General features: G+C 40.1%; 1 protein-coding gene across 1 annotated transcript in view; it reads right to left on the bottom strand.

Moving 5' to 3' along the window:
- acoxl (acyl-CoA oxidase-like) overlaps positions 1-15,407 on the bottom strand; it is a 44,609-nt gene that overhangs the window by 22,422 nt on the left and 6,780 nt on the right. Inside the window, exons 11-13 of the mRNA XM_036986306.1 lie at positions 6,520-6,636; positions 5,815-5,968; positions 1,322-1,411 (exon numbers count right to left, since the gene is read on the bottom strand). Coding sequence (XP_036842201.1) covers positions 1,322-1,411; positions 5,815-5,968; positions 6,520-6,636 — 361 coding nt within the window. The remainder of the gene's footprint in view (positions 1-1,321; positions 1,412-5,814; positions 5,969-6,519; positions 6,637-15,407) is intronic.

Raw genomic sequence — 15,407 nt, 5'->3', positions numbered from 1 at the left:
ATAGCTAGCACCAAGACATATTTTAACCGCTCATACAGTAACATAACTAGTCTTTCAATGTAGAGCTGGATGATTAATTGCCATCTCATGATAGGTGAAACACTTGCAATGTCATAAATGGGCAACTCCACTTTTGGAACTGTAAAAGAGAGACCCTATACAATCTGGAACACCCTTCATGTTTAAATTTGGGTAAAATGTCAGTTTGGGTCAGCTGTGGTCTTCTTCATGCTTTCAGGTCAGTAGTAAACTGATTAAATGTGGTTGGGGACTGTCATCTTCATTAGGGGTGCAGTTTGGATACTGTTAGTGGAGGGTTGAGTTGAGTTCAGCTGGCATAGCCTCCTCTCTCCTTGTGACTGCAGTCCAGACAGATAGACACCTTAGTTCCCATAAATATTTAATTATGTTTGACTTTGCACTGTGTTTGACTTCAAGTTCCCACTCCGATCCTTCCCACTGCAATTTTTCATACTTCACTTTGCACTACATGTCCTATACATCTTACCTTTGATGTATATGAAGCAAAATAAAATAGTGACTATACTGTACAACAATATCGAAATGATAAGAACATATAATTGCACAACAGTTGGTCTGACACAAAACCACCTTCATGTTCAGTCACACCCTTGTAAATACATTCTGTCAACCAAATTAACCACCTGTCTACAGAAATATCATTCTCCATAATTAAATCAAACTGGGACAATGATTTCACTATCCACTTGATGGTTTATGAATATTTCCCAGGGTCTGCGAATAATTGTAGTTTATGATGAGCTATTCTGATTTCTGAGTCTCCCTCAACAGCACTGTATCTGAATGGTGACCTTGTTCCTATTATCTCAGAGTTCAGAGAGTCGTGTGTGTGTGTGTGTGTGTGTGTAGTACACTCATCACTTGCTTTGTAGTTCCACTCTACACTCGCAAACAAGGAGAAATCGCCCTCATCCCCAATAAGCCAAAAATAATAATATCCAATTGTGTGAAAACACATACTAATGAAATTCTCTCAAAGCACAATTCCTTTATCAAGTTGCAGGGGCTTCACTCTAGAAAATGTCAGTATATAGTTTTTTTTGCCAAAACTAAGGTTCAACTGACTGTTTTGAGAAATAAAGGCAGACTCTGTGAGCTCTATCAACTTGTCTGTCTAGGAGCCATGGTTAGTATACAGTAAATGTGAAAATCACATTACCAGTTTAAAACATTTCACATCAAAAGTGTGATGAACAGCAAAACAACATAAGTACTTATAGTTTTAGAGAAGGTGTGAGTAAAATATTGAAGAGGACTTTGCCCTCTTTGGTTCTTTTACCTGTAACATGACGACGTTGTCCCCTTCAAATGTGACAAAGACATCAGAGTCACACTTCAGAGCAGGGATTCGGTTCTCCATCATAAAACCCTAACAAAGGTCAGAACCCAGAGAAACACGTCATCCACTGATATAAAGACACACCTAATTTATATACAGTAGTAATGGGTTTCACATTCACATGTCCAATTCATGTACGTAAATAAAATTCAATTAGTGGTCAACAGCACTGGTCCTAAAATGCCACAGATTACGTATGCTTCCATTCCACTAGCACTAGAACACCCAATTCAACAAATCATGGTACAGGGACCAGCAAGATTGTCAACTAATATGTCGACCAATGAAATAATAGATCAACACTAGTTGGTCATTTCACATGAAGAAAAAGTGTGTGACTTGCTTCAGCTCTTTGAAAGTATTTTCTGGTAGTGGAAGAAGTTTAAAATGTATTACTGAAGTGAAGCGGTGAAATATTGTCAAAGTTAAATATATTAAAATATCTGGTCGGATTACTTCGACAAAACTACTATATCAACAGTACTACTTTGGAGTGTAAGATTACTGCACTTTCATGCACATTCTTACGAGAAAACCACCGTATATGACAACTGTAATAATTACTCATAAGGAATTTGAAAAGTTTTGGGCTATTATTGGGGAGAGAAATAGGATGGTGCCTCTAGTGGAAGAAGTTTAGACTCTTTTTTTGTTGCTATAGTAACCTCCCTTCAACGATACATTTATTTCATAACCAAATTATAAAGCTGTTGAAAAGAAAGTTATGACTGGATGGATCGCTCAATAAATAAGATGTATAAATAAATGGATAGATACATAAAGTAAGGACACATAATTAAAGACCTAATGGATGGAGGAATGATGGGATAAATGCAAAGATAAAGGAAGTTATGGAATATGGATGAATGGATATTTTCAGTATAATGAGAGTTGTGAATGTGTTGTGCAAGTCAGAGTGTCTTGCTTTACACCACACAAAGAATGTTTGAAATCAAAACAAAGGCGTCTCCAATCCTACTTCCGTGTCCTAGTCAAGGAATTGTAGAAAATTCCTTGGTTCTAGAGGGTGGTGAGCACAGAATTGCACATCAGCGCCACCAGCTGGATGAGGGTTTAGCACTGTGCAAGGCAGCCTACAGACAAGTACTAAAGGTAAACGATAACTACATGTAGACAAACAGTGGTAGGTTAGTTCAGTGGGTCGGGGTGAGCTGTGTGGCATAGTAAGTCTTATGTGCTCCCCCATTGTTCAATTTACAAGTTCTGAAAAGTTCCATGGCAGTTAATTCAACAGTGTGAAGTTAGTAACAACAGCACCTCATTTAGCTAAAACAGCAGTACCTCTTGATTGGTAGTAGATAATTCTGTTCTGATTTAAATAGCAGAGAAGTAGACCGAGATGTCATACCCATCTCTTTAGACAACTTAAAGGGTAAGCGGTCAAAAATTCAGTTGTTTGTAGAAGTTGAGACAAAAAGTAGTTGATGACGTTACTAAAAAAGCTATCATGTTTTATTAGTAGAAGATTATTCTGTTCTGATTCCAGATTTGAATAGCAGAGAAATAGACCAAGATGTCACAGTCTCTAAGTTGTCTAAAGTGCTGGGAAGGTGGTAAAAAATTAAGTTGTTTGTACAAATTTGGATATTTGGTTTGCTTATGCAGTTACTAAAACAGCTGTAACGTTTGATCGGTAGGAGAAATTTTGTTCCTACTTCAGACTTGAATAACAGAGAAGTAGACGAAAATGTCTTACCCTCCAACATTTTGTCTAACTTGTTGGGAAAGTGGTAAAAATGTCAGTTGTTTATAAAATGTTAGAGGAAATGTTAATGATGAGGTTACTTAAAGAGCTGTAACGTTTGATCGGTACCAGATCATTCAGTTCTGATTCCAGATTTGAACAGCAGAGAAGTAGAGGAAGATTTCACATGCTCTAACTGTTTGTCTAAGTTGTTGGGAAAGTGGTCAAAGTAGCTGATTTGTATCAAAAGTGACATTGTTTATAGTGAATAGAATAGAATGTTGGGAGTGGTGATGTCACAATGGGACCTTAAAAATGCTGAGGAAATCCCATGAAAGTGGATGGATGACAACAACAAAAAAAGGACAAAGTGTAAAAAATATCAAAAAGTTGTATGCAAGCACACTATTCCAGACCATTCTACACGTTTTAAAGTTAAAACAGCGTTAAAGTTAAAACAGTGTCTAGTTTAAACGGTGTAGGAAGAGTCGCGTTGTAAAGAATAATAATAAACTATAAGTCAGAAATCATTCAATATCTAAAGAATATTATGACTTGAGAAATGGAGACTCAAAGATGTTAATTGTTTCATAAATAATTTAAAAAAAAACATTTCAAAACAGCTTCACTTTTGAAAGCAGTGAAATAAACAGGTAAAAGTCAGACAGTGTCAGTACAAAATGCGGTCTGTGTAGGATCAGACACTCAAGAGATGCGAGCACTCCCACATGACAAGGCGCAGCGTTGTGGTTTCCCAAGTTGCCCTTAGATCACCTCAACGAGAAACACTCAAACCTATTCATCACAGCATTAGGGACTTATTACAATGAAACTATCCCCTACAACAGCAGTATTGAATCAACTGAAAGAGTAGACAGAAATGACCTCCAAGAACCCTCTGCACTCTACATGGACATGGTCACAGTCGCATCCAAAAACAAGATCCAGAACTAGACAATGGATCTGGGTCTTTAAATTAAAGAAACATGGTTAGCAGATGACTGGGGAGTAGTAGTATTTAAATAGGATTGGAATAATGTGCACATGTACAGTGGGGCAAAAAAAGTATTTAGTCAGCCACCAATTGTGCAAGTTCTCCCACTTAAAAAGATGACAGAGGCCTGTAATTTTCATCATAGGTACACTTCAACTATGACAGACAAAACGAGAAAAAAAATCCAGAAAATCACATTGTAGGATTTTTAATGAATTTATTTGCAAATGATGGTGGAAAATAAGTATTTGGTCAATAACAAAAGTTTATCTCAATACTTTGTTATTTACCCTTTGTTGGCAATGACAGAGGTCAACCATTTTCTGTAAGTCTTCACAAGGTTTTCACACACTGTTGCTGGTATTTTGGCCCATTCCCCCATGCAGATCTCCTCTAGAGCAGTGATGTTTTGGGGCTGTTGCTGGGCAACACAGACTTTCTATTCCCTCCAAAGATTTTTTATGGGGTTGAGATCTGGAGACTGGCTAGGCCACTCCAGGACCTTGAAATGCTTCTTACGAAGCCACTCCTTCGTTGCCCGGGCGGTATGTTTGGGTTCATTGTCATGCTGAAAGACCCAGCCACGTTTCATCTTCAATGCCCTTGCTGATGGAAGGAGGTTTTCACTCAAAATCTCACGATACATGGCCCCATTCATTCCTTCCTTTACACGGATCAGTCGTCCTGGTCCCTTTGCAGAAAAACAGACCCAAAGCATGATGTTTCCACCCCCATGCTTCACAGTAGGTATGGTGTTCTTTGGATGCAACTCAGCATTCTTTGTCTTCCAAACACGACGAGTTGAGTTTTTACCAAAAAGTTATATTTTGGTTTCATCTGACCATATGACATTCTCCCAATCTTCTTCTGGATCATCCAAATGCTCTCTAGCATACTTCAGACGGGCCTGGACATGTACTGGCTTAAGCAGGGGGACACGTCTGGCACTGCAGGATTTGAGTCCCTGGCGGCGTAGTGTGTTACTGATGGTAGGCTTTGTTACTTTGGTCCCAGCTCTCTGCAGGTCATTCACTAGGTCCCCCCGTGTGGTTCTGGGATTTTTGCTCACCGTTCTTGTGATCATTTTGACCCCACGGGGTGAGATCTTGCGTGGAGCCCCAGATCGAGGAGGATTATCAGTGGTCTTGTAGGTCTTCCTTTTCCTAATAATTGCTCCCACAGTTGATTTCTTCAAACCAAGCTGCTTACCTATTGCAGATTTAGCCTTCCCAGCCTGGTGTAGGTCTACAATTTTGTTTCTGGTGTCCTTTGACAGCACTTTGGTCTTGGCCATAGTGGAGTTTGGAGTGTGACTGTTTGAGGTTGTGGACAGGTGTCTTTTATACTGATAACAAGTTCAAACAGGTGCCATTAATACAGGTAACAAGTGGAGGACAGAGGAGCCTCTTAAAGAAGAAGTTACAGGTCTGTGAGAGCCAGAAATCTTGCTTGTTTGTAGGTGACCAAATACTTATTTTCCACCATAACTTGCAAATAAATTCATTAAAAATCCTACAATGTGATTTTCTGGATTTTTCTCATTTCGTCTGTCATAGTTGAAGTGTACCTTTGATGAAAATTACAGGCCTCTCTCATCTTTTTAAGTGGGAGAACTTGCACAATTGGTGGCTGACTAAATACTTTTTGCCCCACTGTATGCACGCAGGCATGCACACCCACACACACAAGCAGGCATGCACACCCACACACACAAGCAAACGTGCACACACACACCATGCCCCCGGTACACTCGCGGCACTCTTGAAGGCAGGCGAGGTTCTCCCAGGTACTATAGGCTTTGAGTCCAGCAACCAGAGCCTGGAGAGAACTATTGTTCTGCAGAACCTCTCCTTTGCACAGAGCATGGTCCATCGTACATGCTGCAAACCTGAAACACACACACACACACACACACACACAAAATGGACACATAACATAAGACATTAGAACACATTCCTAGTATGATGTTCTATAATTATAATACCATTTAATTGTGAGGGGCATACCTTCAAAAGAAAAAGGAGAGAATATGTACAGACAAAACACTAACAGACAGAACACTGACACTACAATGCATCATCATAGTGACAAGACTATCATTTACTGGCATTAGATACAACTGCTCTTTTCACCACTATGTCAGTTAACATCAAACCCATCAGCATGTGGGGGAAATAACACTGTTTAAGAGTAGTGTCTCTCTTTATATATCCCAGCATAGGGCCATGAGAGTAGAGGCAGTTTCAAGTGGTGTTTGACTACAGTTCTCTCTGATATTGACGTGTGTAGAGCAAAAAAACCTGAAGAAGCCCATAAGCCGAAACACATAGGTTTTACTTTTTGCCATAAAGAAGCAGTTTTATTTATTAATTCCATTGTCAAGCAAGGTAGCGGCAGCGATCCCTTCCCTTTACACTATAGAGGAAGTGCTAACATTACCTGGTGGTGAAGGTGAGAGCCAGAGCTGCAGCCAGGTGAGGCATCAGTCTGAGGTACTGGGTCTGGTGCTCAATGATCTTCACCTCCTGCTGGTCCTTAGGCCCAAACTGACGCCGACTGGAGGGAGAGAGAGAGAGGAGGGAAAGAGAGAGAGGAGGGAAAGAGAGGAGGGTGAGAGAGAGAGAGGAGGGAAAGAGAGAGGAGGGAAAGAGAGGGAGGAAAATGTGTGTGCGAACGGGAGAGAGTAGAGCGTGAAATAGACTCACATTTTGTGCGTATGTGTATGCTTGCGTGTGTGTGTGTGTGCGCACATTTGTTGTACTGTGAATATGTACAGTGCCTTCAGAAAGTATTTATAACACATTGAAATATTCCACATTTAGTTGTGTTACAGCCTGAATTCAAAATGGATTGAATTGTTTTTTCTCTCACCCATCTACACACAATACATACATAACAATACCCCATAATGACAAAGTGAAAACACGTTTTTAGAAATGTTTGCAAATGTATTGAAAACGCAGAAATATCAAATGTACATAGTTATTCACACTCCTGAAACACCTTTGGCAGCGATTACAACTAAGTCTCTATGAGCTTTCCACACCTGGATTGTGCAACATTTGCCCATTATTCTTTTCAAAATTCTTCAAGTGTTGTCAAATTGATTGATGATCATTGCTCGACAACTTTTTTCAGGTCTTGTCATAGATTTTCAAGTAGATGTAAGTCAAAACTGTAACATAGTCACTCAGGAACATTCACGATCTTCTTGGTAAGCAACTCCAGTGTAGATTTGGCCTTGTGTTTTAGGTTATTGACATGATGAATTTAGGTTGTGTTTTAGGTTATTGACCTGTTAATGAAACAGGCTTGCCGCTATGATTTTCTATTTCTTTTATATCCTGAAAAACTCCCCAGTCCTTAACAATTACAAGCATATCCATAACATGATGCAGCCACCACTATGCTTGAACATATGTAGAGTGAGGAAAGGGGGATACCTAGTCAGTTGTACAACTGAATGCCTCTCTGAATCAGAGAGGTGCGGGGGGGGGGGCTGCCTTAAATCGACATCCACGTCTTCAGTGCCCGGGGAACAGTGGGTTAACTGCCTTGCTTAGGGGCACAACGACAGAGTTGTTCAGTATTACTTTAGTATCTTGTTGCAAACAGGATGCATGTTTTGAAATATTTTTATTCTGTGCAGGTTTCCTTCTTTTCAGTCTGTCAGTTAGGTTAGTATTGTGGAGTAACTACAATGTTATTGAACCATCCTCTGTTTTCTCCTACCACAGCTATTAAAAACCTCTACAGGATTGGTGTCCCTAAACCCAGACGGTTGTTGCTCAATACGTGATAATGTGACTAGAAAACGTTGTATACAACAGCCAACTTTCCACGACATAGACATGTCTTATATGGGCAGAAAGCTACATGTGTGTTAATCTAACTGCAGTGTCCAATTTACAGTAGCTATTACAGAAAACAAATAACATGCTATTGTTTGGGGATAGTGCACAACAACAAAACACTTTTATCACGGCAACTGGTTTGATACATTCAGTAATCTTGCTCTGATTTCTCATCTTGAGGGTCCCAGAGATAAAATGTAACATAGTTTTGTTTGATCAAATACATTTTTTATTTCAAATGTAGGAACTGGGGTCTACAGTTTGACCCCACTGCTGTCTTTGGCTCCACACCCACCCAGCCATCTTGATGTGTGAAAGTTAGTGTATTTTCCAGAGGGAAGCTAATGATTCATCATGTATAACATTCCTGGGAGTGTGTAAACTTAAATGTTTATTTACCATAGCATTTTTGTATATTTTCTATAGTTATATACTTCAAATGTATAAATATACCAATTCGGCACATTAGGGCAAACTCCTGGCAGACTTGATGTAATTATTCACTGGATCAGTCTATAACTTTGCACAAACTGCTGCCATCTTGTGGACAAAATCTAAATTACACCTAGAGTTCTCTCTCAATGTATGGCCTTTCTCTTGCATTTCAAAGATGGAAAAAAAAAAAATGAAAACACATATTTTTTGATTGTATTATCTTTTACCAGATCTAATGTGTTATATTCTCCTACATTAATTTCACATTTCCACAAACTTCAAAGTGTTTCCTGAGCTACAGGCAGTTAGATTTGGGAATGTAATTCAACCTAAATTGAAAAAAAACTGCCAGATCCTTAAGAGGTTTTAAATTCTGTAACTTCTTTAAAGTCATCATTGGCCTCCCTGAGCAATTTCCTTCTTCTCCGGCAACTGAGTTAGGCAGGACGCCTGCATCTTTGTAGTGATTGGGTGTATTGATACACCATCCTAAGTGTAAACACTAACATCACCATGCTCAAAGTGTGTATAAGGTAGTAAACACTTGTGTGTATAAGGTGATAGTTTTGGAATTGTTAGCTAGATTACTCGTTGGTTATTACTGCATTGTCGGAACTAGAAGCACAAGCATTTCGCTACACTCACGTTAACATCTGCTAACCATGTGTATGTGACAAATACAATTTGATTTGATTTATTCAATTTCTGCTTTTTTTTTTTTACCCTTCTACCAATAGGTGCCCTTCTTTGCAAGGCATTGTAAAACCTCCCTGGTCTTTGTGGGTGAATCTGTGTTTTAAATTCATTGCATGACTGAGGGACATTACATATCTTGACTCAAGAAATGTCAGCTTTTCATTTTTAATTAATTGGAAACATTTTAATAAAACATTACTTCACTTTGACATTATGGAGTATTGTGTGTAGGCCAGGGATCTAAAATCTAAATGCAATCCATTTCAAATTCAAGCTGTAACACAACAAAACGTGGAAAAAGTCAAATCGGTGTGAATACTTTCTGAAGGCACTGTATGTGCTGATGTGGTGGAACATTAGTTTGGTGGAGTGTATGTTGAGTGTTGAGATGTGGTCACCGTCACACACATGCCTTGTTGTGCACCTGTTGCTCTGGAAGCATTACAAAGTTTATCTCTGAGTATATCTGCACAGGTGTCTCAGTGGGGAGAGTGGGGGAGGGTGGGGGGCAGATGAAGGCGATGGATGATGGTATAGACTGGTTTAGTGGGTACAAGTGAGTTTCAAAGAGATTGCAGGGAAAATGTAGATGCTGCAGTCTCGAAGGGATGGCACTGTTATCATCCCTACTCTGATTTCTAGACTGAGGAGCAAAATATACTAACCGAGATACTGTAAAGTTAATGTAATGTGACACTCCAATATACTTCAGCTGTATGGTTTAAGTTGTACACTAACTGTGTGATTGACAGTCCCATGTTACTAAATAATGTGTTAACCAGAAAGATCACACGGATGTTTCTACTATGTCAAGGTTTGTCCCCTGCCAGACCACAGAAGAGCGCACACCTGGGTGTTTACACAGAGGGGAAGTCCTCACAGATGATGATCCCACAACCTCTCCTCAATGTATAGTAGACTCAACTCTGAAAACAAAGCTAACAGTGGTTACACAATGTACTGTTAAAACACAGCTAACCCTAATTGTGTGGGGATAGCTGTGTTCTCTTTAATGCTAGTCACTGACAACACGACCATCATTATTCTCACTACCAAGACCACTAGCCCCACTTCAAGTTCCTAAAGATTTTACTATGCGTGTTGGTGGTGCATTGGAGGGTTTGGTGGGGGGGACAGGAGGGGGGGGGGGGGGGGACAGGACGTGTGTCACAAAACAGGAAACGTGTCCTCCATGTGCAGTAGTCTGCATCAGTATTGTGATTACCTCCCTCCCCCTTTCTATCTCTCTCTGTGTGGGGGTGATCTGGGGTGATTTTTGGGGATGCCAACCACAGAGAAAACCCTCCCCTTTCCGCCAACCCACGCTCTCGCCCCCACATTGGAAACTTTAGCAGAACACACGCAACCCACACATGAGGATGTACAAAAACAGATATGGAAAAACAAGAGACTCCCTCAATAGGGCTGTCAAAAGAATGTGTGTTTTTTTAGAGGTAAACTAAATAATGCTCAATATCTATTGCTGTTTTCTTCCCATATTGAGCCGTTTGTTCTTTTGTTGATATTCAGAAGTATTTTAAACATAATAGGAATTGAATGGAGTTGAGTCAGCTCTGAATGGAAAAAATAACCATCTACATAATTTATTACATTGATTATGGGATGAGTTGGTGTGGAGCTAGTCTCGTGTTGCTATACCTCCAAAATCACGTCTTTGTCACGCCTCACTTGAAGGTCTGGAGAATTTCATATTGCAAAAACTGTTTGAATGGTCCACTTGCACCCAGATTTTGTTTGGATGTTACATTTCAAGAACCCTCCCCCCACACTCCCGTAGAAGGCCTGCTGTGTGTTATATGTGCCACTGTTTTCCGTCCAGGTAGGACACATTTTGTAGAAAAGTTGGTTTCAAGTGCTCGTTTTCAAGTCATCAAGTGTGGCCGACAGTCTGCAATTTATATTTATTGAAATTGAGAGTGAATTATGCTTGTAAAGTCAAAGGTCACAACACGTTCTACACCGCTCTGGTGGCAAACACTTTTTGGCTCGTCTCCATTCATCCACTCTTTGCTACAACCAATAAATACCGAAAGGCACTCAAAAAAACGAAGGAAGTGGGAGAACCTATTCAAGTAAGTAAATCAAAAAAAAATGTAATGTAAAAAAGCAAAGTATTATTAACTAGCTAGCTGGCTATAGTATGCCACTTTGTAGGCTAACTCAGCTGAGCTGCTATTAAGGTAGCTAATTGACTTTACATACTGTTTAGCTAAGTTAATTAAATGTCATCAGCTAGCTAACTTCCTTTTAGCTAGCTATCTTGATGTAATCATTGTAAATTAAAAACACAGTCTCCAAATCCATTTGTAGATAACAGCCATGGAAGAGGGTGAAATTGCAGCTCCAGCTGTCAGTAAAGGTAGAGTGTAGGCATTGATCAGTTCAGTGAAGTATGGAATGGGAGAGTTCTGATAGCGGCCTGTGTGTGTCATGGGAGTGTTCGGTTTGCTGCAGTTGCGGGTTGCCTGTCCAGTATTCTGCTGTCTCTAAAGTGTCTGTTTCTGTGTTGTATGCTCAAATTAACATTTCCTTTTTGTCTAGTTGTAAGATCTCCCATGTGTTTTATTTGATTGGTGGGTGGGGACAGGACGTGTGTCACAAAACAGGAAATGTGTCCTCCATGTGCAGTAGTCTGCATCGGTATTGTGATTACCTCCCTCTTTCTATCTCTCTCTGTGTGGGGGTGATCTGGGGTGATTTTTGGGGATGCCAACCACAGAGAAAACCCTCCCCTTTCCGCCAACCCACGCTCTCGCCCCCACATTGGAAACTTTAGCAGAACACACGCAACCCACACGTGAGGATGCACAAAAACAGATATGTAGAAACAAGAGACTCCCTCAATAGGGCTGTCAAAAGAATGTGTGTTCTCAGAGGTAAACTATATCATGCTCAATATCTATTGCTGTTTTCTTCCCATATTGAGCCGTTTGTTCTTTTGTTGATATTCAGAAGCATTTTAAACATAATAGGATTTGAATGGAGTTGAGTCAGCTCTGAATGGAAAAAATAACCATCTACGTCGTTGTCACGCCTCACTTGGAGGTCTGGAGAATTTCATACTGCAAAAACTGTTTGAATGGTCCACTTGCACCCAGATTTTGATTGGATGTTACATTTCAAGAACCCTCCCCCCACACTCCCGTAGAAGGGCTGCTGTGTGTTATATGTGCCACTGTTTTCCGTCCAGGTAGGACACATTTTGAATAAAAGTAGGTTTCAAGTGCTCGTTTTCAAGTCATCAAGTGTGGCCGACAGTCTGCGATTTATATTTACTGAAAGTGACGCTAGTAAAGTCAAACGTCACAACACATTCTACACCGCTCTGGTGACAAACACTCGAAAGTGTCTGTTTCTGTGTTGTATGCTCAAATTAACATTTCCTTTTTGTCTAGTTGTAAGATCTCCAATGTGTTTTATTTGATTGTTACTCTTCTTCAGAATATCAACTATATGAATCCATTGTGCAGCTTATCATATGGCATGCATTGCCAATGCAGCCACAGACCTACAATATGATAGCATTACTGGCTTTATGGGAATCTGTCATCTGAAGCAGAGAATAGCTAAACTCACACAATTACATGTTGAGCTAGCTATATGTTCTCAATTTAAAATGATACCAGTAGACAATGTATATGAGGTAAACAATATACCAGATTTTGTAGATTCCTTTTAAAGTGCTGACATATAATTTTTGGGGGAAATTAGGCTACAGGAAATGAACATTACAGGTAACATATGAGGCTCATTTTATTTCACTTATGTTGCTCCTACAGCACTAATCTGGTGAGCACCTTTGGAGCTCCACCCAAGCGTGTGGGTGATTTTTGGGGATGCCAATTACAGAGAAAACCCTCCCCTTTCCCCCCACCCACATTCTCGCCGCCACATTGGAAACTTTAGCAGAACACACGCAACCCACACATGAGGATGCACAAAAAACAACAACAGATACGGAAAAACAAGAGACTCCCTCAATAGGGCTGTCAAAATAATGTGTGTTTTCTGAGGTAATCAAAATAATGCTCAATATCTATTGTTTTCTTTCTATATTGAGCTGTTTGTAATTTTGTTGACATTCAGAAGCATTTTACACATAATAGGAATTGAATGGTGTTGGGTCAGCTCTGAATGGAAAAAATAACCATCTACAGTGCATTCAGAAAGTATTCAGACTCCTTGACTTTTTCCACATTTTGTTACGTTACAGCCTTATTCTGAAATTGATTAAATAGTTTCCCCCCTCATCAATCTACACACAATAACCCATAATGACAAAGCAAAAACAGGTTGAGAAACTTATGCAAATGGATAAAAAAAAGGAAATAATCACATTTACATAAGTATTCAGACCCTTTACTCAGTAATTTGTTGAAGCACCTTTGGCAGCGATTACAGCCTCGAGTCTTCTTGGGTTTGACGCTGGCACCCCTGTATTTGGGGAGTTTCTCCCATTCTTCTCTGCAGATCCTCTCAAGCTCTGTCAGGCTGGATATTTCAGGTCTCTCCAGAGTTGTTCAATCGGATTCAAGTCCGGGCTCTAGCTGGGCCACTCAAGGACATTCAGAGACTTGTCCCAAAGCCACTGCTGGGTTGTCTTGGATGTGTGCTTAGGGTCGTTGTCCTGTTGGAAGGTGAACCTTCGCCCCAGTCTAAGGCCCTGAGCACTCTGGAGCAGGTTTTCATCAAGGATCTCTCTGTAATTTGCTCTGTTCATCTTCCCCTCGATTCTGACTATTCTCCCAGTCCCTGTCGCTAAAAAGCATCCCCACAGCACCATGCTTCACTGTAGGGATGGTCCCAGGTGTCCACAGAGGAACTCTGCCAGAGTGACCACTGGGTCACCTCCCTGACCAAGGCCCTTCTCCCGATTGCTCAGTTTGGCCGGGGCGGCCAAGAGTCTTGGTGGTTCCAAACTTCTTCCATTTAAGAATGATGGAAGCCACTGTGTTCTTGGGGAACTTCAGTGCTGCAGAAATGTTTTGGTACCCTTTGCCAGATCTCTGCCTCGACACAATCCTGTCTCGGAGCTCTATGGACAATTCCTTTGACCTCATGGCTTGATTTTTGCTCTGACATGCATTGTCAACTGTGGGACCTTATATAGACAGGTCTGTGCCTTTCCAAATCATGTCCAATCAATTGAATTTCACACAGGTGGACTCCAATCAAGTTGTAGAAACATCTCAAGGATGATCAATTGAAACATAATGCACCTGAGCTCAATTGAGATTCTCATAGCAAAGGATCTGAATACTTATGTAAATAAGGTATTTCTGTTTCACATTTTTATAAATTTGCAAATATTTCTAAAAAACTACTTTTGCTTTGTCATTATGGGGTATTGTTTGTAGATTGATAGGAAAAAATAATTGTATCAATTTTAGAATAAGGCTATAACCTAACAAAATGTGGAAAAAGTAAAGGGGTCTGAATACTTTCTGAATGCATTGTAGATAACAGCCATGGAAGAGGGTGAAATTGCAGCTCCAGCTGTCAGTAAAGGTAGAGTGTAGGCATTGATCAGTTCAGTGAAGTATGGAATGGGAGAGTTCTGATAGCGGCCTGTGTGTGTCATGGGAGTGTTCGGTTTCCTGCAGTTGCGGGTTGCCTGTCCAGTATTCTGCTGTCTCTAAAGTGTCTGTTTCTGTGTTGTATGCTCAAATTAACATTTCATTTTTGTCTAGTTGTAAGATCTCCAATGTGTTTTATTTGATTGTTACTCTTCTTCAGAATATCAACTATATGAATCCATTGTGCAGCTTATCATATGGCATGCATTGCCAATGCAGCCACAGACCTACAATATGATGGCATTACTGGCTTTATGGGAATCTGTCATCTGAAGCAGAGAATAGCTAAACTCACACATTTACATGTTGAGCTAGCTATTTGTTCTCAATTTAAAATGATACCAGTAGACAATGTATATGAGGAAAACCATTTACCAGATTTTGTAGATTATTTTTAAGTGCTGACGTTTTAGGCAATTAGGCTACAGGAAATGAACATTGAAGGTAACATATGAGGTTCATTTTATTTCACTTATGTTGCTCGTATGGCACTAATCTGGTGAGCACCTTAGGAGCTCCACCCAAGCAAGGAATTTGATTGGTTTGATGTGTTGCGAGGCGTCACTGATTTACACCGGGTTCCGATCCCTCGGAAAACTCAAAATGGTTCTCCAGTAGATTAAAAAGGTTCATCCTTTGTTTAAAAATTGCCTTTTTACAGACTACAACTTCTCATTTCCGACTAATTGAAAATTAATTTTGTTTAAAGTATCGCCCTTTCTTAAAACAAGCCATACAAAGCTGG

This window comes from Oncorhynchus mykiss, chromosome 1 (genome assembly GCF_013265735.2).
Source record: "Oncorhynchus mykiss isolate Arlee chromosome 1, USDA_OmykA_1.1, whole genome shotgun sequence".
NCBI lineage: Eukaryota > Metazoa > Chordata > Actinopteri > Salmoniformes > Salmonidae > Oncorhynchus > Oncorhynchus mykiss.
Note: the sequence above shows the minus strand (reverse complement) of the source record. Positions and strands in the feature narration are given on the sequence as shown.